The sequence below is a fragment of the Strix uralensis genome, chromosome 4 (assembly GCF_047716275.1).
Source record: "Strix uralensis isolate ZFMK-TIS-50842 chromosome 4, bStrUra1, whole genome shotgun sequence".
Lineage (NCBI taxonomy): Eukaryota > Metazoa > Chordata > Aves > Strigiformes > Strigidae > Strix > Strix uralensis.
Window position 1 is genome coordinate 94740892 of NC_133975.1, and position 27645 is coordinate 94768536.

A 27645-nucleotide genomic window follows, 5' to 3' on the forward strand; every position below is an offset into this window, starting at 1 on the left:
ACTTGGATGCAGGCTTTGGCTTTCTAAGGGTAACACCTAAGAGCGATCCAGCTGGATGTTTCTTTGTGACAGCTCTGGGGAGCGGAGAGATCAAGTCAGGGGAGGTCCAGGAGGTCCCTGCCCAAGGCAGCAAGAGGGCTGGGCTGTGCCTGTATGGAAGGTCAGGGTGATGTTGTCCCTTGCAAGGACCTTCACCCCCTTCTTCTCCCTTCCTCCCACCTCTAATCTCACAGGACCACCTGGTCACATCTCCCAGGAGGCAGTTGCATCCCGCTGCAATGACATTGCACAGCATGTGCCCATGCAGCACTGTTGGGCAGACCAGTAATTGGGAGCAAAGAGAGCCAGGAGGACTCAAAGCAATGATGCTTTATGTGTGCCTGTGCACCTCTCGGCACCCTGACCCTCTGGGAGCAGTACCTGTGGAGCGTGGGATAGGTGTAGGAGAGCCAGGGCGTCCTGGGGGATGACACGTAGCTGCATTACCCCCTGCTCTGTTTCACACTGGAGGCCAGCAGCCATTTTATCAACACCTCCCTTTGATGACGCTCTTCTCACTGAGCTGCCCATTGCCCCTGGTCACCCTCTCAGCCACTCACGAGTTAACTGGGGCTCCCCGGCTGTGCCAGGCCCCACCACAGCCGCACACACCTTGCTGAAGCAGGAGCACCTCCCATGCCTTCACATCGGTTTGGGTCACGTCAAGCCCTGATGGCAAGCGTTAACTCTCCCCCCTGACTTTTCCCTTCCCCTCCTCACTACTCCTTGCCTACATCCCATCCCTCTGCCTTCACTTGGGGGGGGGGTGGGGTGTGGTGACTTTGGGGAGCCAGCACCCCAGTGCTCTCTGTTGCTCACCAGCCTCCTCTCCATCTCGCTGCTGCGGTGTCTGCTCCCCAGCCTGCGCCCGGCATGCAGCCCCGGCGAGCTCGCACGCCGCCTTGCACCATGTCCATTACTCACTGACAGCCGTCATCTGCAAAAAGCTTTTCCCCCTTGGATATTAACTTTTTCCCTCTTTTCTTCTCTCTCCTTGTCTTTCTCATGTTCTTCTCTCCCTACAGCCCTGCTGCTCACCCAAGGTAAGTGCTTTTTCTCCTTTCCTCTGCCTGCTCTGGCTCTGTTTTTGTCCCCTTTGGTCAGGCCGCCCCCATGTTTGTGTTTTACTGTGTTGTAGACAACCCAAGCTCATGGTGTTTGTGTCTAGCAGGAACTAGTTAAGATCAATGCATTAAGAACATGCCAGTGATTGATTGAAATCTAAGAGCATTTCCTATATTCCAGATTTTTCCCTGTGGTTTTGTGAAATGACCCAGCCAGGATTGCAAAGCAGATCATGCAGCTCTGGCTGATCTGGGTTTGTGACTTGACCCTCTGTTTGGGCAGCTCTGGGGTGTGGATTGTGCTGATGCTCTGGGTAGCATGGAGCTTTTCTGCAGGGGGGTGGCGGGGTGGGCAAGGTGCAGGGATGCGCTAGTGTCCCCTTCCCATGCAAGATCAGGCCATGCATCACCCCTCAGTGCCTGCGCCTGGGTGCTCTCCACCTCCCGTCCTGGGGGGTCCAGGGGGTGCGCTCAGCGCCAGGGCAGCTCTACCAGGGTACAATAAGCACCAGCACCGTTTCCCTCCTCACTCTCAGTTCTGACTCTGCACTCTTCATCTCCTCTCCCCGTGGCAGGATGTTATGTGTATTAATACTGAGCCCTCCCTTCCTTGCCCGAAATCCCCATTAGGCTGGTCTCTCTTGATCCCACTGTAGTGCGATGTACGCCTCCTGTATTTTTCTTATTCCTTCAATTCCAAATATGATTACTGTTGAATTTGCATTAAAGAAACATTTGTCAAAAGATAAGGACGGGCATGCAGGGTGCAAAGAGGAGCTCAAGTCTGACAGGTTTGCAAGCAGAGCTGAAAACCAAAGTGTTCATCATGCCTGAGCTGTGCTGCAAATCAAAGGAGCAGCATCTGCCGCGCAAGCTTCAAGCTCTGCTCCTTTCAGAGGATGCCAGATCTGCTGCACAGGGATGACCTGAGCCCATCGGATATTGGGCTAATTAGAAAATTGCTAGTGGCAGGCAGAAGTCCCCAGCTCCCCAAATATCAGCTTAGGGTGTTTATGGAAAACTCCTCAGAGCAGTTTGGACGTTTTCCTTTGTTACTTCTTCAGGTCCGGGAGGACTGGAAATAAGTTGAGCACAGCCTCCTTCCCAGTAATTTCATTGCTTTAATTCAGTAGCTGCCTAATTTGATCAGAACCCCGGGAACGAAACAATTTCTATTAAAATAACATAACTTTCCTCCCTCTGTTGTGATCCAGTGTGATTGCTTTTGGCAGCCGTTATTGGAGAACTTGTTCACCAGCTATGGAAAGTTGCTTTCCGCTTAATAAAGAAAAGCCTCCTCTCTGTCGGGGAGGAGGGGTCCCTGGGGTGCCCTCCTTGCTGGACTGCCCCAGGGTGCCCTCTGTGCCTGTGGTTTGAGCTCGCAGTGCTCAGCCCCTGCATACACTTCAAGCCAGTGGCCGGCCAGCAAGCAGAGCCCCCCTCACTGCAGAGGCACATGCCGGAGTGTCACTCAGCGGCCATCACGGCTAATCAGCGGGAAGAGAAGTGACGTCCTCGTTTAGTCCGTGTCATGTTAGATTTAGATTGCACAGACGCACAGGAATCTGTGTGAAAAAACTGCATTATTGAATGTTTCCGTGGAATCTGTTGGTCCTGCTCTTTGTCCCCTCCCTCCCAGAGCAGCTTGCACAGCTTTTCATGGGCAGCACCCCTTTCCCCAGGGCTGCATCCCTGGGACCACTGGGCACCCTGTCTCCCCTCTGCAGCAACAGGGTGGGTGTTCGCCCTCCTGCATCTTTGGCAGCCCCCACGGGGCCAGCAGTGACATTGCCCCCACTCACTGTGGTGGCCCTGTCTCTTTGCAGTAGCACTGGGGTGCCCCGTTGGATGAGCCCAAGTGAAAATGCCTCCCTTGTCCCAGCAGCTCTTACCTGGGAATAAATGGAAGATCCTGGCTCTGCCCCACTCCGCCTTGCAGACCCCTCCCTGGGAAAACAGGGCTATGAATTTTACACAAAGCAAAGTAACTGGACAGGGGAGAGCCTTTGACACAGGTTCAGCTCAGCACTTGTTTCCTCCAGTTGGGCACTCTGAGCCAGACTTGCAAGGCTGTGCAAAGCTTTTGAAAGCCTGGTTTGGCCAAGTGTCCAGTGCCAGCTGTTGGGGCTGCAGAGGACCACAGTAGTATGGGGTGGCTGTGGAGTCACTTGCGAGTCAAACCTGTTGTGGTTTTTTTTAACTTCTCTGATGCATAACCTTTTATTTTGGCACTGGCAATGATCTCTCTGTATACTCTTTAAACAGGGAAATATTCGATACCAAAGTGCATAGCTACTCCAGTTGTCCTTGCCATTGCCAGCAGTGGACAAGCTGCTCTGGTGGTCTTCCCAGCCTTTACAAAACTCACTGAAAGCCTGAGCAGAGCCTTTGCTTGAAAATTCTTGGGCTCAGGAGGTCCAGATCTTTAAAGGGATGAGGAATTATCTAAATGGTGTATACTTCTCTACCCTCATTTCCATATATTCACCCAGATCAAAGAAAATATTTCTAAATATGTTTCTTTATTTATTCATTAAAGCTCCTGGGTCCACTTTGCAGTGGGAAAGGCTGGGGAGCAGAGATGCCAGTTGACTGGCCTGTCAGGGACAGTCGTGTCAACAACAATCTCAAGGCAGAGCCAGCAGTGGAATATTGCGCAGTTCCCAGCCCTGTGCCTTAGCCTCCCTCTCATGAATGTGCAGCGTTTCCCAGTTAGTGTTAAGGACGCTGGGGCATGTGTACGGGATGTATCACGCCTCAAAAATAGCTTTCAGGGCTAAGTAAGCAGATTCCTCCCTTTTTAGAAAGCAGCCCAGGCTGCCGGTGCTTGTGCATGTGTTTCAGTAAAGGACATATCCATATGCTAACCTCAAAAGCTGGAGTGTCTTTTAGCCAGCAGTCTTCCCCAGTTGTGATTGATGGCTTGACAGCGCTCTGGAGAGAGGAACTCATTCATGCTCACTGTTTACTTTGTTTAGCCAGGATTATATTTTATTGAGCGGCAACAAAAAAAATCCCATTTTAATTGTTGCTTTAATTTCTTCCTAGCAGCACAGTCCCCAGAAGGGGTGACCTTCATGCAGATACATGCCCACTCTAGAAATGGATGGAGACAAGATAGCTCAAGGGGTGTGAACTGGCCTTCATAGCAATCTTTCATGAATACATTGCTGGTTTTAATACAATTTATTCACCAAGTGACAGGGAATACAAACTGGTCTGTGACTGCTTGGTAGTCTTGCAGCATTGCCTAGGGATGGGTATTTACCTGTCTGACAGTGTTACAGGGCCTTCCTGTTGCCTGTTTCAGCTCCAAAGGTGCAGTGGCCAGACTATCCTGTGGAAATGGACCTTATGTAACGTTGATTTATGATGTGTCCAGGAGGCCACAGGCAATATCCAGTTCCCATTTGGTCCCCCTGGTCTGAAGGAGGTTGAGTGAACAAGCATCCATGTACCCTCCAGGAGCAATGCATGATGTGGGAACACTGCTCAGTGCTCCCCTTTCCCCTGAAAGAAATAAGAGAAGGAGGGGATACACTTACACTATTTTGAGCCCAAGAAACTTCCCATCATGTGTAGGTCTGAAAGCACTTTGCAGATAGCTGCAGATCAACTCCCAGGATATCCCTGCAGGCGTGGGTGAGAGAGCTGAGGAGTGAGCATGACACAGCAGGGACATGCCCAGGGCTGCAGAGCACAACAGTGGCAGGACCTTAACTGGAAGCAGCTGGCCCCTCTCCTCTGTCCTACCTTTAAGGGTCTGAACTGACCCTGAATAAGGCAGAATAAGTGAGAGCACGGAGTGGTGTAACCAAAAACCTCTCCTTGTTTCCTGCAGGCAGGCACTGGGTCCAGTGCCTAGCAGATGTCAGCTGTGGCTATTGCTACAGGCTGGGCAAAAGCCAACTTCCTTCTCATTCCTCCCACCCAGCCTTTGGTCTCACCAGACCTGTTGTCTCCCCTGCTTGTAGCATCTCCTCACTAACCTCTGGGCTCCCTGGCACGAGGAGCAGAGTACCTTGGTGCAGCAGCCCCAGCTTGCCTAGCCTTAGCAGCTTGTGCCTGCTCCTGTAGCCCAGATAGGCTGCTGGCACTCAGTGGTAGCACACACCTGTGTGCCAGAGCAGGCAGGGTTTAGGGGACCTCTCTCTCACCACCTTCCCCTTCCCAGGGAGGAGATGGAGGCAGCCCTGCAGGTCCTGGCAAGCTCCTGTTCTTGCTGGGCATAGCCAGACCTTATCAGGCTTAATTGAGGTTGACAGCAGGGAGTCCAGGGTGCAATCCGCATTGAAAAGTAGGTACTGATGCTGATACAAACAGAAATCAGACTAGTTAATAATTGAGCTGCAGCTTGGGCATTCACCTTGACAGACTTGACCTTCCCAATTAAAAATCTGTCCCTCCCCACCACCCCTTGTGTTTTATTTATCACAGCCTTTGGTAGTCGTCTTTGCAGGCTACCGCACTGGGGTGATGTGTGACACACCTCATCAATGCCCTGTCCCTGCTTCCTGGAGGAGCCCTCCAAGACGCCAGCTCTACACCCGATCCCTCAGGAGGGAGGTAGTCTGTGGCTACCATAGACTGCATGGGAGCATGTCCCATGCTTGCTGCGGAGACAGCAGGCTCCTGCAGCTCCGAAGGCAGGTTGGTTCACCCTGCTGCTGGATGAAGCGTTTCCCTGAAAGGCAGGAGCATTGGAAGTGTGCTCTGCCACTGGGATGCTGCAAGAGTTTATTCCCTCACAGCTGCTCGGTCTGTACACATGGGGCTCAACTCAGTCCTCAGAACAGGTAGACTCAGCAGGCCTGGAACAGTTTCAGGTTGGGGTCTGGTATTTTGCAGAGATTGGCACTGATTCCTGCTACAGGGTGCTAACGCATCCTAAACAGTAGGTGGGGAGAAGTGGAGGATTCATGTAGGTGCTTTGTATTGCTCTTTGGAGGTGCTTAGCTCTCCCACTTAACTGTATGGCGAATATCGGCTGGGGCAAAAGACATGTCAACTGGGCTCCTAAGCTTGTCCTCCTTGCCACAAATGGCACTGCCTTAATTTCAGAGGACAGTCAGCAGCCTGGTATTTGGCACCTATGGGTCACTTGCATGAGTGCATTGAGCAAGATCCAGCACAATACTGACACATTGTTGTTCAATGTCTAGGGTTATTCAGCCCGGAGAAGAGAAGGCCCTGGGGAGACCTTATAGCAGCCTTCCAGTACTTAAAGGGGGCTACAGGAAAGATGGGGAGGGGCTCTTGATCAGGAGGTGTAGGGATAGGACGAGGGGTAACGGTTTTAAACTGAAAGAGGGCAGATTTAGATTAGATACAAGGAAGAAATTCTTTACTGTGAGGATGGTGGGATACCGGCACAGGTTGCCCAGAGAAGCTGTGGCTGCCCCCTCCCTGGCAGTGTTCAAGGCCAGGTTGGACGGGGCTTTGAGCAACCTGGTCTAGTGGAAGGTGTCCCTGCCCATGGCAGGGGGGGTTGGGACTAGATGATCCTTAAGGTCCCTTCTGACCCAAAAGATTGTATGATTCTATATGACTCAATCTCTGTTTGTCTCCTACATTAGGATAGAGGCTCAGTGAAAATACAATGGCAGGTTAAATGTTTTCAGATGCACCTTTGACATTTGTTAGGTGTCTGTGCTTTGCTTTCCTGTTGCACATTCACAACTGCTTTGTGGCTGCTTTTTAATGAGTCATGAAGGAATTACCTCTTTTTCCTTATCTGCAAATTTCCTCTGTTATCATGTCATGGTTTAACCCTAGCCAGCAATTAAGCACCACACAGCTGCTTGCACCCTCCTCCCTGCTCCCAGTGGGATAGGGAAGAGAATCAGAAAAAGAGTAAAACTCACAGGTTGAGATAAGAACAGTTTAATAACTAAAATAAAATATAACAATAATAAAAAATATAACAATAATAAGAATTGTAGTGAAAAATAATATAACAAAAGAGAGAGAAATATAACCCAAGTGATGCACAATTGCTCACCACCTGCTGAACAATGCCCAAGCAGCAATCCTCTCCAGGCCAACTCCCCCAGTTTATATACTGCGCATGACATTCTACAGTATGGAATATCCCTTTGGCTAGTTCAGGTCAGCTCTCCTGGCCATGCTTCTTCCCAGCTTCTTGTGCACCTGCTTGCTGGCAGAGCATGGGAAACTGAAAAATCCTTAAGGTAGGATAAGCACTACTTAGCACAACTAAAACATCAGTGTGTTATCAACATTATTCTTGCACTAAACCCAAAACACAGCACTGTACCAGCTACTAGGAAGAAAATAAACTCTATCCCAGCTGAAACCAGGACATAACATTTCTGTGAGGTACCCATCTGGACATGCTGCCTATGTCTGTTTTCCTGGGGTTTGCTTGCAGCTGACATTGAAAGACTTAGCCTGGCAGTGGCATTCAATCATCTGCCCCCATAGGACATCCTTGATGTGCCTTCTTGGACAACGGTGTTTCTTCTCTCTGTGCCCCAGTTCACCATATTCACTGCAGAGGACCTGCCCGGTGACAGCAAGGCCTCCATTATTCATGTCTCGGTGGGCATGCTGTCAGCAGGCTGCAGGTTTCCATTGCTGGTCAGCTTGTCCCTTCACCACAAGTGGCCTAACTAGGGCTTGAAGGTGTCTCTGGTGGCACTTCTTCCGCTGGCAAGGTGCCCTCTAAAAACAACACAGTTCCCACAGCCGTTCAATGCTGTGGTAAGCGCCAGCACCTTCACTTTGGTGCAGTGCCTGGTCCCATGCTCACTCTGCATCCAGACCCCAGGATGCCAGAGCAATCTCTCCACTCTTGGACATGGACATGTAGCTTGATTTACTCCAAGAGCTGGCTGGCATGTGATTTCCAGGCTCATCAAATCAGCAGGTGATCCGCAAGTGGCTTGCAGAGACAACAAAGCCACCTGCTAGCAGCCAAAGGTCCTGCCTCTGGCTGTGGACACAGGCACTGCCATGCAGCCTGCCCAGCAGCCTTGGACCTGGTGCACAGTGAGAAGAGATGCAGGAGATCTTCCTCCTCAAAGGAGGGTTTCAGGTTGTGCACTGTCCTGCCTGGCAGAGGTACATAAACCATCAAGAGCAAGATGCCAGGTTTCTGTGTTGGACACCACTCCCTATGGGGAGGAGAAAGCTTTCTGCACTGCATTGTGCTTACAGACCTACCTGCAGCTCAACTTTGCCTAGACAGTTAATATTTGCACGAGGCTCCATGTTGTCTTACCATGCCAAAGGCTTTTGTCAAATCAGTTGAAGTGGAGACTGAGGTTTTGTTGCCTCATTTCTCCTGGAGTTGTTAAGCCAAGAAAATTCTGCCTCATAGTCCCCGTTTTCAGGGCAGCTCCTCTTATTCCAGACTTTTGCTTTCTTCTCTGTGCAACTGCAGCTAGTGGGTGAGAGCCCAAGGGACCGTGCCACCAGCTGCAGCCACACCTTTTCAGATGTAGTTACTTCCCAGCGAAGGTTGTAGTGAGCCAGACTGTCCCCAAGTCCGAGCTTTGCAACCCTGCTGGGATGGCTGCTGTGCTTTTGCTCAGCTCAGTACTGTCAGCACACGTCAGCATGTGCTCAGCTCATCTGCCAATCTGGGCCTCACAGAGCTGAGGGTGCCTCCTCCCCCGAGCTTCAGGTTATGGGGGAGCTCAGACAGAAGTGAGCCACGTATGTGGTACGGCAACTGATGTGTGAGCACCTGCATTTTCAACAATGGGTACAGCTTGTCATCTTCAAACACTTCCAGGTAGAGGCAGAGACTGGACTTTCTCAATCTCTGTCTTGGAAAAAAAGACGTAGATTTCATCTAATTCCCTGCTCAAGTGAATTGAAGTAACTTGAATCTTGTTCTTGATAATCATCAGTTCATGCCTCCAAATGTAGCATAAGGCAGAACATTTTCTCCAGGTTCACCCCTGTTTCTGCACTTCTCCAGCTCAGCTGCCTCCTCCCCTCTGTGTTCAGTTGGTCTTTGCCTATAGTTGCCCCACCATCCCATGGTATCCTGCATTGCCCATCTTCTTCAGGCACTGTGCTCCCCTGTCTCTGTCATTTTTTGTAAACTGAGGATTCTCAAATCCAGAGTACACTGTCTTCGAGCTAGGCAGTGATGGTCTTGATGTACGTCATTGATTTCAAATGATGGATGCAGCTGTTTCTGCTTCTGTGATGGGTTATAATAACATCACCTGCCACAGGAGTTATTATATATTTTATAAACTCTGCAGGTCTTGCAGTCTTTACAATCAATCTAGCCAAGCTGATGAAGAGAAGGCAGAGTTTATAACTAGATTTCCCTGGGACTTTATAATTTCTGTGTGATTTTTTGTGCAGAGTATGAGATCTGCTGGGACCCACGTGGGATTAATCACACCTGAGGCATTACCTGGGGTGTTTGTAACCTCTTCAGGAAACTTTGGGTAACGTCTGACCCTCTGCTTAGCAAGAACAAGGTGCTCTGCCTTTGTAATACCCCCCCCCAGGTTCTGCAGAACTCCAGCTCCTGCTCCCACACTCAGCTGGGCCCTGTACTGCAGCTCGTACGCCCCGACTGGTCAGGCACAGGAAAGCCAGGGGAAACCCAGCTTCTTTCTTGAGATGTCAAGGCTTTTCAGAGAGCCCATCGGCTTGTCTCTGCATTTGGGTGGGTGGTTGGGAGAGGAAACCTGGGTCAGGGTCAGGGCCAGGGACAGTGCCAGGCAACCAGAACCTCCCCAGGCACCTCGTTGGGTTCACTGGGGCATCAGCAAGATGAGCCCGACACAGGGTCATCTCAGCATGCTGCTGACTTGGGGTCCTGGTTTAGTTTTAAACATACAGTAATATGAAAGAAAAAACCACTTGGTTCCTGACTTACTTCTTCATGTTCGTTTTTCCAAATGCTAGGAATGTGTTCATATGTGCACATGTGGTTGTAACTGTGTGTATCTGTCTGAGCGTTAAATCAAGGGTGCCAACAGTGATTTTCTAATCAAAGGGGAATAAAAAGACCCTGTCTCTTGCTCATTCAAACCAGGAAACACACCAGGGCATTAAGGCTGTCTTAAAGGACACTTGTGCCAAATGACAGAATGAATGGGTACCTCGCTCTCCCCAAAGATGTGGCTGCTGCAGGGAGGATGGGAGGGCATATGTCCTTCAAGAGCACCAGTGCAGGCTGAAGAAACATTTGGTTTTATTTTTTTTTTTTTAAGTTAAAACCATATTATGTATGTTCTTGGTGAATAACTGATATTCAGAAATCTTGGTCCTTTATTTCTGCGGTCCAGCACCCCACCACCGCCCCCCAGATCGCTGCGTGAGCTTAGCAAGCTGTGAAGGGGCTGCAGAAGCCTGTGCTCAGGCTCTGCAGACAAGCCCCTGTGGTGCCCCACAGCTCCAGGGCTGCTGTCTACAGCTTGGTGTTGACCTTGTTTTCACAGAGGTGGCTGAGAGGAAGCTGACGGTTGAAGAGGAGGAAGCCAAGAGGATTGCAGAGATGGGCAAACCAATACTCGGCGAGCATCCCAAACTAGAAGTCATCATTGAGGAATCCTATGAATTCAAGGTCAGTAGTTGTTCTAGTGGTCCTCCAGGAGGGGAAAGCCATGTGGCACTGAAGAGCAGCCATGGAGAGCAGGACTGAGACAGCAGGGGTGGCTGCATGTGCAGGGAAAGGGCTGCTGGAAAAGGAGTATGAAGTGCTGTAAAGGGTGGGGGAAACCTACAAGAAATGCCAGTGAAAGTAGCTGCTGGTAGGCAGAGGTGGAGGGAGGAAGAAAATGGAGCCTTGCTGGAAGCAGAAGAAGACAGTGTGCAGGAGAGGGCAGGAGCAAAGCTGTCTCTGGTGAGGCAGGGGTGAGGGAAGAAGGAGCTTCATCAGGATTAAGGGGTGGCAAACAAGGTGGCTCTGGTGAGGTTTGGGTCAGCCTGTCCAGGGAGAAGGTGGGCCCAAGTCCAGTCATGGCCTCACCTGGCTGGTAGGAGAGTGCTTGTGGCATTTCCACAGTTTGGGAAGGGTCTGTGAGACCACAGTGCACTGCAAGATCAGCCTTGCCTGCTAGCAGCCAGTTTAATTGCTGTGCATCTTTATTTCCACAACAGAGCACCGTGGACAAGCTGATTAAGAAGACAAACCTGGCTTTGGTTGTAGGGACACATTCCTGGAGGGACCAGTTCATGGAGGCCATTACCGTCAGTGCAGGTGAGGGGGAGATCAGACCCACACCAGCATCCACGGAGTTCATGCTGCCTGGTGTGAGAGCTGTCGGGGCTCAGGAGATAGCGTCTGCCTGGTCAGAGATGCTCAGCTGTTGCATGCATGGTGTCCATCATCAAAGCCAGTCCAAAGAGCTCTTCTGCTCCAAATATACTGGGCTTTTGCAGATACATTAACCAGGAGCTCAGGAGATCCATCTTTTGGTCCAGAGCCATCTGGGAGGCCAGTTTTCAAAGGCTTTATGTCCACTGGCGGTGGTCCTGCTGCTTCAGTGGTCTAATGAACAGCATACAGGCAGCAAAAATCCCATCCTGGCTGGGCTGCTGGCTCCTGGTATGCCCAGTGCTGTCCTGTTCAGGTAGCTCCTGCTGCTGGAAGATGTCCTGTCTGCCATGGCCAGTAGAGTCTCTGGGAGTAGGGAGTGTTACCACATGCAGACAGGTGATGTTGCCCCACGAGGCAGCAGCTGGTGGAGGGAAGGGTCCAGAAACCTGCCAGCTGTTGCCCAGGAAGCCTGAGAGAGCTCACCACTTCCAGAGCCAGGCAGCTGTGGAGCAGACATTTTAGGCATGTCCATGCCATTAATGGCACTTGGGCACCTTTCTGAACCTTTCCTTGATGTTTTGACACCTTCCCCAAAGGGCTGTTTTCCACCCAGCTGTAGTGCGGGCAGCAGGGAGGCAGGCAGTTGAGTGGGAGCTGTTACCAGTGGCCACAAGGGCTGCTTCTGATATGAAAGAAGAGATGTGGGGTATTCAGTTTTCTTCATTTTAGTAATTAAGAGAAACTGCTTCTATGGAAACAGTACATCCATTCTTGGAGCAATGTTTTTTCCCAGGCCTGCTTTTCTCTTCCTATATCTTTCTCCTTCCCTTGCCATCTCCCCTGTGCTCCCTACCTGCTTTCTCCTCCTCCAGTTTATTTCCATTGTCCTGTGTCTGCACAAAGACCAGCAGTGCTTCTAGCCTCAGGGCTGACCTGGCCCACCAGGCTGAGGGGAACCCCCTGAGGGCTGCTGCTGATACCCTCACACAGATGAGAAATTTCTTGCTGGGGCACTGCTAGTGACCAGCTTGTGCTCTGGGACAGGAGGACCAAGAGGTGTCTCCAGTTTCCCATTTCTATCACTTTCTGCTATTTTTCACCCCAAAACATCACTTGCCTGTGTAACTTCATGGTGCCCCTCAATGGTGATCTCCACAGGTTGAGTACATCCTATGTGACTGCCTGTGGATGGGGACAGGACTGCCCTTCTGTGGGTACAACACACCGCCCTGCCACTACTCAGCCCTGCAGGTGTCCAGGTGGCACCCCTCTTGCCAAGCCTCACCCATCATTGAGGGACCTGGTGTGCCCCAAGCCCACTGTTGTGGCCAGCACCGTGCCACCTTGTCCCAGGAGAGCAGCATCTCTGGAGGCCTGGCGGCGGGGCCAAGCATGGGCTGCAGCCCACCCCCTTAATCTTGACCTGCCCCATCATGAGCGCTGGATCTCTCCTTCCATGTTGTTTGCAGCGGGTGATGAGGACGAGGATGAGTCTGGTGAGGAGCGCCTGCCGTCCTGCTTTGACTACGTGATGCACTTCCTGACCGTCTTCTGGAAGGTGCTGTTCGCTTGCGTGCCCCCCACCGAGTACTGCAACGGCTGGGCCTGCTTCGTCGTCTCCATCCTCATCATCGGCATGCTGACAGCCGTCATCGGCGATCTCGCCTCCCACTTTGGCTGCACCATTGGCCTCAAGGACTCGGTGACTGCAGTCGTCTTTGTCGCCTTTGGCACTTCTGTACCAGGTGGGGTGGCCACGGGGAGGGAATGGGGTGGGAGGAAAGTCCTCTGGTGGCTCTCCTGCCCCAAGGGGAGCAGCTCTGTCATGGGATGGGGTTCAGGCTGGGAAGGGGCTCCACAGAGCCCTGTCCCCAGGCAAGGTCTGCACCCCACTTGGTGGCAATATGGGGTCCCTGGACCTGGGAGGGGAGGTGTGCACCAGGAGAGGTCCGTGTCCCAACATGGTTGGTGCCTCACCTGAGCCTCCCCTGTCCCCCAGACGTGAAGGGTTGCCTATTTCTCCTGTTGGACCCCCAGTGATTTCTCCTTCCCTCCTTCCCTCCTCCCCCAACCCCAGACACGTTTGCCAGTAAAGCTGCAGCCATCCAGGACGTGTACGCCGACGCCTCCATCAGCAACGTCACAGGCAGCAACGCAGTCAACGTCTTCCTGGGCATCGGGCTGGCATGGTCAGTGGCGGCAATCTACTGGGCATCGCAGGGGCAGGAGTTCCAGGTGTCGGCGGGCACCCTGGCCTTCTCCGTCACCCTCTTCACCATCTTCGCCTTCATCTGCATCAGCGTCCTCCTCTATCGCCGGCGACCCCACCTCGGGGGGGAGCTGGGCGGCCCTCGGGGGTGCAAACTGGCCACAACATTGCTCTTCGTCAGCCTCTGGCTGCTGTACATCCTCTTCGCCACCCTGGAGGCCTATTGCTACATCAAGGGGTTTTAGGCGGTGGAAGAACGGTGCCACCGGGGGGAGGGACCCCCTCCTCCGTTACCTCACTGGACACTGGTCCTGGAAGCCCGGTTTCACTGGAAGGGACGGCTGTCCATCAGGGGCTGCTGCTGCCCGGACAGTCAGATGGCTGGGCACCAAGAAGGGCAAAACCATCCCAGAGTGAAAAAAACAAACAGACAAAATCCACCCAAAAATGATACAAAAGAAAAGAAAGCAACAATGGCAAGTGTTGAAATAAAACAAAACACAATAAACCCAGCCACTGACCCCATTCAATGAGATTACGAAGTTTCAGCCATCTCCAAAGGCCACCTCTCCCGCAGGGGCTTGTGTCCTTTCCTCCCAAGCACCCCTCCACTGTAAGGAGATGTTTTCTTATTTTTACTGGTTGGGAATTGCAGAATCATGAATTTGTGGGGTTTTTTTCTTTTTTTTTGTTTGCTTGTTGCTTTTTGGTTTGGGGGAGCACGCTGCTTGATTTATTTTTTTTTTTCTTTCTTACTGCTTAAACAGAAAACTGTTAAAAATTTAAAGCTTCAAGCTGCCGTCAGTGCTGGAATTGAAATGTGTATTTTCTGAAGCCACAAAAGACTGTGACACAGTCAAAGAACTTTTTCACTATTACCCGTTCCCTCCCCCGCCACCTTCCATTTCTTTCTTTTTTAAGAACATCACAAGACTGATATATTTTTAATGCAAACACAGACACACAGACACACACATGTAGTGACAAAGGCTGGAGCATGTAGCATCTCAATCACCTGCCTGGGCTAAGAAAAAAAGGAGGAAAAAACCCCCCAACCCTCTAATATAATACTTATCATGTATATTTTGACTATGGCATTTCTCTTTGTATAATTAACTTTGAGCTTGTGGTACTGCAGGGAGAGAAAATTATGTTAATTTACAACCGATAAAGAAATAAATGGCTACCCAGGAATAGCCTGCCCTGAGGGGAGTGAGGGGGCCAGGGAAAGCAGCACTGGCTCCTTGGGATGGTGGTGGTGGTGGGTTTGCTGTGTGGTCCTCCTGCTCGGAGGTGGAAATTAATTCAGGAAAACCCAGATAGTGTGCCCGTATGTTCCCAGCGCTGCCCCACCCCGAGCTGTGGCGTGGCTGCCCTTTCATTCGTTTGCTACCCCTGTTTTCACAGCACCCGCATCTTGCTGGTGGTCTTCAAGCCATTGAAAGGTACAGGCTTAAAAACTGCCACCCACGTCAGGACGCCTGTGTCATCTTGAGTACCTTTTAGGAACACCAGACAGACATAAAAGCATCCTTTTCATCTGAAGTGCATCTCTTTTTAAGGAAAACAAAACAAAACAAAACAAAAAACAACCACCACGAGAGTATGTCATGAATTACATCAATGGCTGCAAATTCAAATGTTGGGTTGGTAATAAAAATAAATAAAAACTATACCTATATCTATATAAACAGTGCTATCTAGAAACATATTTCTTAATTGAGAGCCCTGGAAGAGAATGTTAAAACTTACTCTTTGTGAGGTGTTTTCAAGATGAAGATCATTTCTTCTATCAACCGGTGCTGTAAAGGGAAACATTTTCTTGATAAAGTTCCCTATAATAAGCCAAACCTTGGGAGGCAGTCAGTAAGAGAGGGGTTGCCAAAAGGTACGTCTCTGCCTGCTGCAGTATTTTCTGCTGTCCCAAGAGGCAGGGAGGAGGTGTCCATGGGTTAGGAAAAAAGCAATGGGAACAAGTTTGCAATGGACAAAAAGAGATGTAACATTATAGCAGGTGACTAGATGAGAGTGACAGTGGTCCTTGACACACAGATGAAGTATTTATTTTCATACAAAATGTTTATCAGATATCTCTATATAAATGTGTATACATGTAAGGCAGAGAAGAAGGATCCTTCTCAGAGGAGCAGCAGGAGCTTTGCCGGTGGAAACCCACCATGGGTGAAAGCCATTGGGTTTGATGTCAAGAAGCATCCGACCTCCTGCCTCCTCTCCTCCCTTCACCATGCCTTTGGGGAAGAGCCTGAAAAAGACGGACAAGAAACCCCCGAGGCCAGACTGCTGATCTTGCCCGTCCTTCTGGCCTCCGGCTGTGCCAACAGCCACTGAGAGCAGCTCCCACCGCCACCGGCCACAGCCGCCGCTGCCCACCAGCCGGGGACCCCAGCACTCACATGTGTGACACTGAAAGAAAAATTACAAAAGCCCCCAAATGCTGTATGGGGGATTTAAAGTGCAACTCTCATGGGGAGGTTGTTCTCATCGCTGTTTTTAATTTGGACATATAAAGTCTGTTGAGCTTTTATTTAACCTGTGCCAGCTCACCCGCCCTGGGTGTTGCTGGCGTGGGGAGCTGCCATGCTGTTCTTCTGTTGCTTGTGCTGTACCCACCATGTGCTTTTCATCTGCTTCCTTCTTCAGCCGACTGCAGGGAGGGGGCACGGCGGGGGAGGACTGGCTGCCATCAGTGTCAACTGCATGGGGACCCTGGTGCCCTCCATGCACAAGGGCAATCTGTGCCAGGCCGACAACATCCGTGGAGTGTTTCTTTCTTTTCTTTTTATTTTTTACTTCATTAAAAAATATGCAAGCTAAAAAACAAAGCAGGTTTGGTGCCTTTGGGATTTTTTTTTTTTTTTTTTTTCCTGAAGCTTTTATGTTTCATTTTGGGTCTAGCTATCAGCTTGCTCCTCTTTTCCTTTGGGCAAGTGCCTGGACTTGGTTGCACTGGCTCTGGCTGGTTTGCGGTGCGCCCGCCCCCCCCCCCCCCTCCCCGACCCCAGCCCTCTGGTTTGGTACTGCTGGGAGAACCCCACAGCACTTGCCCCTGGCTGGCAGAGAGGAGATTTTGCTGCTGTTTTTGTTGTCGCTGCTCCTTCCCCTTTGTTTGTCCCATCAGCTTCCCGTGGCAGCCTGCAATAACAGCCGCTGGCCTCTCTCAGCAGCCCTCATGCTTTGGGGGGGGGACGCATGCTTACCTTACTGCCTCCTCCTCCCCTCCATCCCCGCTCCTCACCGAGGCCCTGTCACTGCTGTGGTTGAGGATAAGTAAAGCATCCTGACACCAGGAGAGAAAAGCCAAGGTGATCAAAGGAGCTGCTTTGTCCCTGGGGCCTGTCATGGCACGGGAGCATAGTCTAAGGGCCACGTGTGGTGCGGGGCCAGCGGTACCTCTGGCTGCCTGTCCAACTCTGCTGCCACAGGGAGCACCCTTGGCACCCCACAGGTTTTGCCATCCCAGTGATGCTCCGCACATGAATGCTGGTCAAAAATCAGCCTTTGGGTAAAGAAGAGTTTTGCAAAGAATAGTCACTCACCCATTCTCCTCAAGCTGACTGTGAATATGTCCCAGGTTTGGCTGTATCATGCCACCTCCTCACCCAGCATCACCACTGGCTGCTTTTTTTGCACTTGTATTTGGGCCCCTGACCCCAAAAGTGCCCTTTACAGTGGGCCTTGAGGTAGAACTGCCCCCCCCATGTGCCTTTCTGCAGCAAAAAGGGCAGCTGGTGCAGCCTGTAACCCTGGGGTTCCACCTTTATTTGCCAGCACGGGGCTCACTTATGGGGTGCTGGGGGAGACCGAGGCTTGGGCACCTCACAGTGCAATGCAGAGTGTTCGGGAGGGTTGGGAGTACCCCCGGTTGGGCACCTGTGCTGTGGGAAATGTAGCCATGGCAGAGTGGACGTGGGATGGCTGTGCTGCACATTGCTCCCTCAGGGTGGCCAGAGCTTGGCAAAGCCACAAAAAGGCCACTGCCCCACCGGGTCCTGCACGCTCCCATCTCCCCGCAGGCCTGTGGGGCCAATTCCCACCCCTTGCCCTGCTCATGCCCCCCATGAGCCAGCAGCACCCGCGGTGAGCACGCCTGCTCCTGACCTGGAGCAGGCACACAAGCTCTGGCTCTGGGAAAGGACCCACTGCCTTTGACTTCAGTGAAGGGGCTGGGGAGGGGCTTGCCTGGGGGGGTTTATGACCCTTTGGGGCTGGCTCACTGCCACCCCTGCACAGAAGCATCCCAGTCCCCACAGGTGCCGGGGCTTAGGTTCAGGATGGAAGGGTGCCATCCCCGAGCGAGCTGGGCTGAGTAAGAGGAGCATGCAGGCATCGGGAATCGGCTGCGGTGCAGTACGGTGAGAATGAAGTGTTTGTTAGAGCCACTGAGCAAAGGTTTTAAACAAGACAAGAGGCAATTGCAGCTCTTGGATTGGGTTTTGTCACCTTTTTGGTAATTACTGTGGTGTTGGGTGATAAGGGCTCTTCCGGACAAGCACAGATTAAACATAAAAATACTCTGCGGTGCATGTTTCCTCTGATTCCATGGCTGGGGCTGCTGGACTGGTTTGTAAATCACTTGTCCCTGGTATGGGGGGATCCCACCACTTCTCTCCATCCCAAAGTAGCAACATGACCTCACAGCACCATCTGCAAGGCGAAGTTCCCAACACCTGCGTGTGCCACATCAGGCTTCAGCTGCCCCAGCCCACTGCTGCGGGTGGGATGATGCCTGCCTGCATGTCTCCACCAGCATAGCACGTTGGGAATGCATTTTGGAGGATACTGGTGCACCTGGACATTGGTGAGATAAAGTGTAAGTAACAAGACCTTTGAGGAATGACCATCATCCACCTCTCAACAGCATAATAGGACAGATACAGATAGTAAGAGAAAGGCATCCAGGAGCTCTGGTCATGCTTGAACATGCCACCATTCAAAGCCAGGAAATTTCAACCCATCCTCAGTCGCACATAACTCAGTGATGTTAAGTGGTGACGGGTCAGGCCTCATATCATTCACCTGGAATTGCCTTTTTTTCCTCAGGAAAAAAACAGACAACAGGTTTTCTGGGTCAGTTCTGCCAAGAAGCAGTTGCAGCCCTGACCCTGGTGCAGGAGCCAGCCTGAACAAATGGGAGCAGCAGTGGCTCAGCCCTGGCCAGCCCTGGCCATAGGCTGGAAAGCACTTGTCACCAAGAATAACCTATGGAAAAAAATGTTTTTGATGACTGTTGTCATCTGTGTGCATATGCCAGCGGCACCCAGCTTGTTAATAACAGAACTATATGTGCCAGTGCTGCTTAGTGCCCAGGGGAGAAGACAGTGCTCCCAACTTGCCTCCATACTGGGAGGAGATTAAGGACCTCCTAGTATTTATATATTAAAAATATGTAGATAATTAACACCATGAGTAGATTTACTCACCCACCCTATCCTGCCTTCCCTCTGCCCAGGGGGTCTGTGCTTTGCCCAGCAGTGTGCGGTGGCAGGGACAGACCAGCCCCCCAGGCCCACAGGGCACCCCGGCAGGCAGCTGGGAGGTCGGTCACAGTTGTCCCCGCTGCCAGTGGCAAAAACCCTCTGCCTCCCCTCCACATTGCACTGGGAAACCCAGCCCTTTCCCTCACCTGGCCTTGGAGCCTGCAGGCATGATGTGAGGTTGACGAGATCATCAGATGTTCCTACTGCACCTAAATGTGAGCATTCACCAATGTCCCAGACAGTACCACTGCTATTGCCATGTGTGTGGCAAGCTGAGTGGGAGCTGTGGCTAAAGGAAAAATTGTGACCTACCTACTACTCATTGCTGGGTGTGCACTCAGAAATTGGCCCAGTTTGAAGAATGCAATAAAAAAATAACACAGGTCTAGGAAGTAATTTGAAACTGGTATGAAATCCAGGTGAATTAAAGAAATAAACCATTCAAACAAAGACTTTTTTTAGGATGTACGATGCAAAGTTATAAATACCTTCCCAGGAAGATGTCTCTGCTGTCTAAGAAAATAAGCTTGCATTACAGAAACACTGGTCCCACTTTGTGAGAATTAATTGTGTACAACTTGGATGCATGGAAAAGATGTAGGGAAAAAAAAAAACCCAGACTCAACACAAACGATTCAACAGTGCTCTCAGAGAGTCCCCTTGATGCTAAGGCATACTATACAGAGCACCTCCATGCCTCTCAACACCATGGTTGTCCAATAAGCTCTTAAAAAAGATATCTAAAGAGATTCACTTGCCTCCTCTTCTTCAGGAGCATCTTGGGTAGAAACTAACAGCAAACCCAAATGTGGGGGGTTTTTTGCCCTGATAATTTTTCTTCTTGTTTTATTCACAAAGGCATGGAAAACAACTGATTACTATCCTTGCCATAAGAGCATTTTGTATGTAGTAAAGCCCTTCAGGTCCTCCACCTTCTCCTTTTCCAGCCTCTGAGAAGTGGTTTCTGTTGGATTGCTGCCTGCTGGGTCTCACTGTGTGTTTGCACGCTCACACTGGCTGCCTCATGACAGGTCATCACATGCTTCTCTGCTGAAACTCATCCTGTTGACTTGGACTATTTCTTCAATCTATCAAACATTCTGGTCCTACCCTTCATAGATGCTCACAACCCACTCCACACCCCACTGGAAATTTTATAGCAAAGCCATTTCCTAAAGCTGCTGATGAAAATACTGAATACACCTGGGCTCTGGACAGCCACTGGAAAGACTTCCCAGAAAGATCTCTGACTTTGGCACTGAACTGAACATATTGTGAGTCTAAATAGGCTGCGTTTCCTCAGCTCGATTACGAGAATTTCTGGGACAGTGCCAGAAGCCTTACCAAAGTCAAGACACATCACATCTAGTGATGACCCCCCATAGCCATGAGGCTTGTTATCCCATCAAAGAATGGAATTAACTTAGTTTGATACGATTTGTCCTCAGCAAAACATCAACAAACCCATTTCAGCCATTTTTTTACCAATTTATAGATCTATCTAGGAGATTAGAGAGTAAGTGGTCAGTAGCTTGCTCTTTTAGGTTTTCACATAGAGTTATTAGGACATCAGGTCTATAATTCCCTAGGTTTTTCTTCATCTCTAGTTAGGTGATGTTGCCATCCTATCCCTAAGTCCCCTGGAAGCTCACATGTCCTCTACAATGCTCCAACACCTATCCCACGTTTTGTACTTTCCCTTTTTGCACTTCAGGATGCTGAAGAGCTCTTGATCCCCTTTACTGGTCTCTACTTGCGCTCCCTTCATTTCCCTTGCAGCAGGATAGTTTCTTATTGGGACTTTGACCCCAGCTCTTACCAGTTTGCAGCTCTGTTTTATCCTTTAGGACATCTCTTCACAGATCCTGCCCACGAGTTTTCTGAATTCATTGATATTTGGTATTTTATTTTTTGGAGTACTTTAGATTAACTCATTTTACAAAGGTCTGGTATTCAACTGCATTTTAAGGAGAAAAAGCTGGCAGCAGACATCTGAACACTTGAAACAATCAAGAGATGCAAAAATTCACATTCACGTTGGGCTGCAGGTGAACAGATCCAACTTCAGCCACCTTCATACATCTTTGTCTGTTACAACTCTGTATGCCAGCTCATAGCGAGAACATCCAAGTCACTTCAGAAATAGCTCTGTCTCTTCAGCCAAATGCTGCATCAACTCTTTTCTGACATGGTGAAGTCAGCAGGGATTACTTCAGTGGTCCCAGCCAAAATCATGACTGAGGGAGCTAGCAGTGGTATTTGGTGCTACGCAAGGCCAGAGCTGCACTGTATAATGGGACACTGGGCATTCAAACATGCAGTTTTTACTGCTTGAAGCACCGCGCTGAGATGCTACAGAAGAACTTATTTCACCAAAGCAAGTCCTTTGTTCACATACCAAAAAGCAATGAGTTAAGGATCTGTTTTGTACTGGGACTGAGTTTGTCTATTTTAGTAGGTAAGCTGAATTCATCTGTACTCCAGACTCCCAGATCTTGCACTGAAGAGCTACTCTGAGCTCCAAACTAGGGCCACCTAGTTGTGAATTGCAGGCAGAAGACCTGGGTGTGCTATCCTGCTGGCACCAGAGAGGAGGCAAGGTGTGGAAGCCTCAACTTCTGCAGGAGCCACAACCTTCTGCCTCCCAATGTATACCCTGGGCACCCCTCTGCCTGCAGCCCAGTGCAGGTCTGCTCAGGCAGGGAGCAGAGTGCCACCCACCACCAGTGCCTTGTCTTCAAGGGGGTGCTGACTGGCTAAGTACAGAATGGGGCCACGGCTCCTCTGCCTGGGCTGAGAGCCAGAACACCCTCAGCCCAGTCCCAACGTGCTGAAAGAAAACATAATGTGGACTAAACGTTCATTTATGCTTTTGGAGGAGGTGGGGATATAGGTTTGTGCTACAACACGTAGCACAGAGCTCTTGGTGTTTTCTGAATGAAAGCTAGACACCTCCTGGTGTGCACAGGCAAGGTACCTTTGAAAAACAAAACCTACCATTAAAACCCCTAAGCAAGCCCTCGGTACAGAATGGCAGAAAGCATCACTGCTTCCCAAAGCAGCCAGCCTTGGGTTTTCTGGCAAGCACTCCATACAAAACACTTGCTGTTATACTCCTAGTCTCTGAGGTCGTGGTTTTTTTACCCACTTTGTTTTCAAGGTGTTTTCCAAACTAAGGAGCGCCACTTCTGCAGATCCCGCCATCCAATTTAATATCAGCTTTTGGAGGGTTGCCAAGTTATTTTGCCTGAAATGGCTTGTAAGGGCTAGCTGCTGAGAAGTCAGAAGGTCGGCGTTCTGCATGTGGATTTTGTTAGTTATGTCAAAGATAAGGGGGAAGGAGGAGGGGGAGGAGGAAAAGTCTTCTAGCAATATCACTGCTGGAAGCAGAGGCAGAAGCAAGCTCCTTGTAGTGCTTTTGACTTGCTTACAGAATGACTGCACCGCCACAGAAGGGTGAAGGCCTCTCAGAGTACCTTACGTTGACCCCAGAAACAGGAAGCATAGCCGAAGAATTGCTCTTTTTCTTTTTGAAACATTCCTTTCCTATTTTTAATTAAGTCTTGCAGAACTCCAGAGATGACAACTACTGCTTCTCCCTTAGCCCCAAAACTTGTTACCTTGGTAATACAAGGAAATTACCTCAGTTTGCCAGTTTATTCTTGACAAATCCACATTGGCTGTCACTCATCCCTGCATTTTCTGCTTTCATCATTGAACTTGCATCTAAAGACAACAGTCTTAGCAGGTCCCTCTCTGCCCATCTACAAACAATTCAGCCTGTGACTATGATACAAGCAGAAAACCTTCCCTTTGATGTGCAATAAATGAGCTGGCTCCTTATTAATTGCAAGAGATTTACATGTGATCAAGTGAAATGACATAGACGGTGATAATAAAACTGGTCATATGTGTTTGATGGGAACGGTGCGTGGCCTCCTCTGTCATGGACCTGGTGCTGCAGCCTCTGATGAATACCACCTCACTGTAGCCTAGGAAAAAGCATGTTTGACAGTAGCAGCAGCTTTCCAGCATAGCTCATTACTTGTCATCTCTGAGGATTAAAGTTTTTGGACAGCATCTAGAAGATACTATTTCAGGCTACCATGTAGTAAGGCCTGACCTGCAAAAGTCATGTTTGAAGGCTGCCCATATGAAAGGGGATGAGGAGATGTGAGGTGCAGGGCCTGTCTTCTATCCCTGGTTTAGGAAGACTACTACAAAATCCCACTTGGTTGTGGGTCACCTCTACTTCTCCTCAGCTCACCTTCTGCAGTCACCTCTACTCTCCTGCTAAAGCTTCACAGTCTTTCTAAGCAGCCTGGGCAGATTCAAGCAGCTGTCATCAAACCACACAGAAGCACTCTGGAGCATGTTTTTTATGCAGCCTGGAGGCTTACACACAGGAGAGAAACATCCAAGGATCTCAGATCCCGACCAAAGATGGACACATGACTGTGAGCAGAAAAGTCCCCTTCCCTCTCCTATGGCACTGCATAGGTAACAGAATATCATGTGGAACAGAGAAATTCTGGAAATCAAGATTCGACAAGAAACCACCACAAGACACTGAAGCAAAAGTTACCTATTTTATTACAAAACCAAAATCAAACAGATGCCTTTCAGTCTAACAAACAATGCCATAGGCAGAAATGTGCAGGGGCAGGGTAAGTTCAGTACAAACTCAGGCATGGAAAGTGGTGCCTTCACATAGATGAATCCCACCACAGGACAGTTTCCTCCAACATACTATGCCCTTGGAGGATCAGCAAAAAAGGAAAGATTTTTGTTTCTGGCAGGAAGAGCGGATGATGTGCACTGTGGAGCCCTGGTTCTCTTCTCTGTCCCAGCTGTTTTCAGCTGTCATTCAAAGTAGAGCTGGAGAGGCCCAGGAGGACTTGAAGGATGAGGAGAGACATGCCCAGGGTCTGCTTCCAGGCACAACGCTGACACTCCCCATGCCCCAGCTTCAGTAGAATGCTACTGATGCAAGGCAGAGCAAATGACTGCTTACCACCACCAGATAAGGACACGTTCAGCCTGTCAGCCAGGTGGACTGGCCAGCTATCTGGCAATAAAAGCAACAAAGGAAGAGGGGAGCTGAGGCACTGCTCTCTCCTGATGAGTACAGACTGTTTGGACAACTCATAGGATGGGTTATATGAATCAGGGCCAGTACTGTCTGCATGATCTTCCAACACACAAACCCAGAACAAGTAACCTAACCTCTATCGGATGTTACACAATCATGCTGGTTGGGTCTTACATGCCAATGTACAAGCGATGCCAGAAGCTGCTCAGAGGCCTGTGCAAACCCAGCAAGTCAGGATGCGCTGACTTAGACTTGTCTCATAGAGGTAAAGCAGAAAGCAATATAATGCTTGGACCCAAATCCATCCATAAAGACTGCTCTAACACAGCAACATGAATACCCACCAATACCAAAGCTCATGTCAACAGCCATCCCTTGTTTGGCTTCCTTGAAGAACTGACCCCATTTGAATTGCAAACTACATGTGAATGCAGGCCTTTTGGAAGGGAAGGACACCAGGATGAGAAAAAGGAGGTCTGCAGAAGGATTTATGTGACAGGCAGGAATGTTGGCTGGCTGGTTTACTGACATTTCCCCAAGAAAAGATGCAGTGACTTCTAGCAGCTCTGCACCACCCCCCCAGTCTCGTGGGGCATTGCCCGGCCCCAGTGGCTGGCTGACAGAACTCCTATAGACATCCAATTGGCTGCTTTTGATGGATGCAACTATACATTAAAAAAACCCAAACAAACCAAACACCAACCCAGCAGCCAGAGCTTTTAATTCCTAAAACTAGCATATTTAAAAAGGAGATGGGTTTTTTTATACAGTTGGATTCATTCTTTACTCCTACAATAGGATTAATGAGCAACGGGGACATTTCTAACTATACACTAAACCGAATCATTTCAACACACCAAAGATGCGCCCTGGGCATTTAAAAAGAGAAGATGCAATCAAGAAGATGGGAGCCTGCAGGGCAAAAAAGCACATACATTGTATGTGAGAAACCATGAAGGTCCAGCAGCAGGATCTGCTCTTGCTAAAGAGACAACTTCTTTATATTATGGCAGTGTGATGTATACTTCAGAGATTACCAGAGGTGTTTTCAACCATGCCAGATGCTTTAATTAGCTGCAATCTACTTCCCAGAGGAAGAGTTATTACTACTCTTGAACAGTTATTTATAGAAAGACTTTTTTTTAATTTTTTTTTTTTAAACTTTCCATTTTGTTAACAAGGCACTAACTTACTGCATCAGGACACTTTTGCTGTGATGTGTTTACCCCATGCTGTCATCATGATGACATGCCACAGAGTGAAGAGGCTGTGCTGCAACATCTTTTACCAAAGCAACCAAACCTCAAGGTACAAGCCTAGTGTCTACAATAATGCAGTGCTGTTACAAGCAAGTGTTGGTGTGATCTCATATTAGCCTGGCATGTCATCATCTTCAACTACAGGTTCTTGGTCCAGAGATGAGTGGCACAAGGATCACCAGGTCTGAAGTGGGAGGCTGCTCAGAACATTTCTGATGAATAGGCAAGTGCTGCCAGTGGTTGGAAATGCACAAAGCTGTTCACTGTGTGTCCCATCATATTCTGCCCAAACCTAGGATTGCTGATACGGGTGTCCCTGCCCTGCTGCTGACTTTACAACAACTTTGGAAAAACTGCTGGTAGTTGAAACAGCCCCTCTGGCCTCCAGGAACACCAGGCTCCTCAATGCAGGCCTTCGTTGTTATTGTAATGTAACGCTGTGTGATTAACACAGGACATACTGGTAACAGCGAATCGGGTAAAGTGGATACTCTAAGCTAGGCACACACCACTGTGCAGGAGAGGAGCTTGGAATTCACAACCACCAAAGGCAAGGATAGTCGTTGCAGACAGACCTTCATCAGTGAGCCCAAGCTGTAGTGTTAAAACATAAGTAAACCAGACTCTTGGGGACCAGCAGCATGACTGTCTTTCTGCACTGACAAATATGTTCTTTGCTCTTCAGCAAAGCAATAGGCAGGCTAATGCTGCTTTTAGCAGGCTTCTCAATATTTTTATTGTTGTACAACATATAGATGAACACTTTGTCAGAGAGGAAGATGCAAGATCACTCCGCTGACTCTACTAGGCCTATGGCTCCCACATCCTTCCTACAGTGTTAAGATTCCCGAGGCATGACCCATCTTTGCCAAGCATGTCTTCTGAGCCTCGATAGTACTGCATTTGCGATTCACTTCTGCCCACTGTGCAACAGGTGCAGAAACTACTTTTGTATGTCCTTAATACAACCCTTTTCTACCCCTACTTTAAGCAGCTTTGCAGTGCAAAAATACTTAAGTGAAATCTGTGCTCCCTCAAAAGCCCAATTGCCTTTGAGTTGCACAAGGCTTTACAGTAAGAAAAGGAGGAGTTCAGCTGCTCCCAGGAAGCATTTGGTACCTGGGGCACTGCATGCACATCTGCAAGCACAAGTCATGTGGATACACTTGCTCCTTTTTGCATGGGGGTGTTAAGGTTTGCAACTGAATGATGCTTTGGGGGCAGAAATGAATGCATTACTGTAATCCATTAAATGCAAAGTGTCCCTCTAACCCTAACAGCCTTCAAAAGCAAAGGGAGGAACAGAACAGTGACTCCAACCCCTGTACAAGACAACTGTACAATTTACATATATATTTATATACAGTATATAAAATTATCTTTCTTTGAGTCCCAGTGAACTCAATTTTATGTCATCAGTAGCTGTTCCAATTTTAAAAAGTCATGATCCTGTTTCCCCTCATTCTCCAAAGTATTAGATAATGGCATTGAAAAGCAATTAAAAACAAACCCAAACCAATTATTAAAAAGTGCAAATGTTCTGGGTGCCACTTCTGCTACGTTAGATGTTGCTGATGCTGCACGCTTGCTCACAAGCAGCAAGGTGTTCCTGGAGTTTTCCTGTCTGTTCCTGGAGCTTTCTTTCCTTTGGGTTGGCTCCGGCCTTCCCTTTCTGTCTTCTGCTGCTACACCAGGCGACCTACTGAAAGGGTGGGGTGGGCAAGAAAGAAAAAAAAAAAAAACAAACAAACAACAAAACAGAAGCAGAGAAAGTGAGGAAAAAAGGAAATTAAACCCAAAAGGGCACCTGACTGATAGAGATACAGTAGTACAGCCTCTGCTGCAGCCACGTCCCCAGAAGGCTGAGATCCCAGAGTAAGCTGTGAGGCTGAAAACAACCAGGGGCTAATGAGACAGCCTTGCTGAAAAAAGCATTGAATGAGTCACACAGAGCCCTAGGGACTGACGTATTTTTAAACATAAACCACCGCTTTCCTCTCCCTCCCCCTCCTTGGAAATGGGCATGCAGTCTGGGGAGACAACTGGTCTGACATCTCTCTCTGCTCTTCCGCCTGCCATGGCTGACACAGAAGCCCGCTGCTGCTGGGCTGCCCTGCTACCATCTCCCCCCCGTGAGCCGCAGCCAGCTGCCTCCTCTGGTAGCAGGGAAGCAGGCCTCGAAGGAGGCAGGCATGCAGGGCAAGGGCAAGCCACCCCTCCCCACCTCTG

General features: G+C 49.6%; 2 protein-coding genes across 10 annotated transcripts in view; one reads left to right on the forward strand and one right to left on the reverse strand.

Annotated features, from left to right (window-relative positions):
• SLC8A3 (solute carrier family 8 member A3) overlaps positions 1 to 16410 on the forward strand; it is a 149348-nt gene extending 132938 nt beyond the window's left edge. For all 4 annotated transcript variants that reach the window (XM_074867988.1, XM_074867989.1, XM_074867990.1 and 1 more), the window contains 5 exons: positions 1065 to 1082; positions 10538 to 10662; positions 11199 to 11298; positions 12828 to 13103; positions 13436 to 16410. In XM_074867988.1, the coding sequence (XP_074724089.1) occupies positions 1065 to 1082; positions 10538 to 10662; positions 11199 to 11298; positions 12828 to 13103; positions 13436 to 13812 (896 nt within the window). In that variant the 3' untranslated portion in view covers positions 13813 to 16410. The remainder of the gene's footprint in view (positions 1 to 1064; positions 1083 to 10537; positions 10663 to 11198; positions 11299 to 12827; positions 13104 to 13435) is intronic.
• Positions 16411 to 23640: 7230 nt separating this feature from the next.
• Positions 23641 to 27645, reverse strand: part of SMOC1 (SPARC related modular calcium binding 1) — a 133624-nt gene continuing 129619 nt past the window's right edge. For 4 of the 6 annotated variants that reach the window (XM_074868005.1, XM_074868009.1, XM_074868007.1 and 1 more), the window contains one exon: positions 23641 to 27118. In XM_074868005.1, coding sequence (XP_074724106.1) covers positions 27102 to 27118 — 17 coding nt within the window. In that variant the 3' untranslated portion in view covers positions 23641 to 27101. The remainder of the gene's footprint in view (positions 27119 to 27645) is intronic. The other 2 variants (XM_074868008.1, XM_074868004.1) reach the window with 1 other exon arrangement.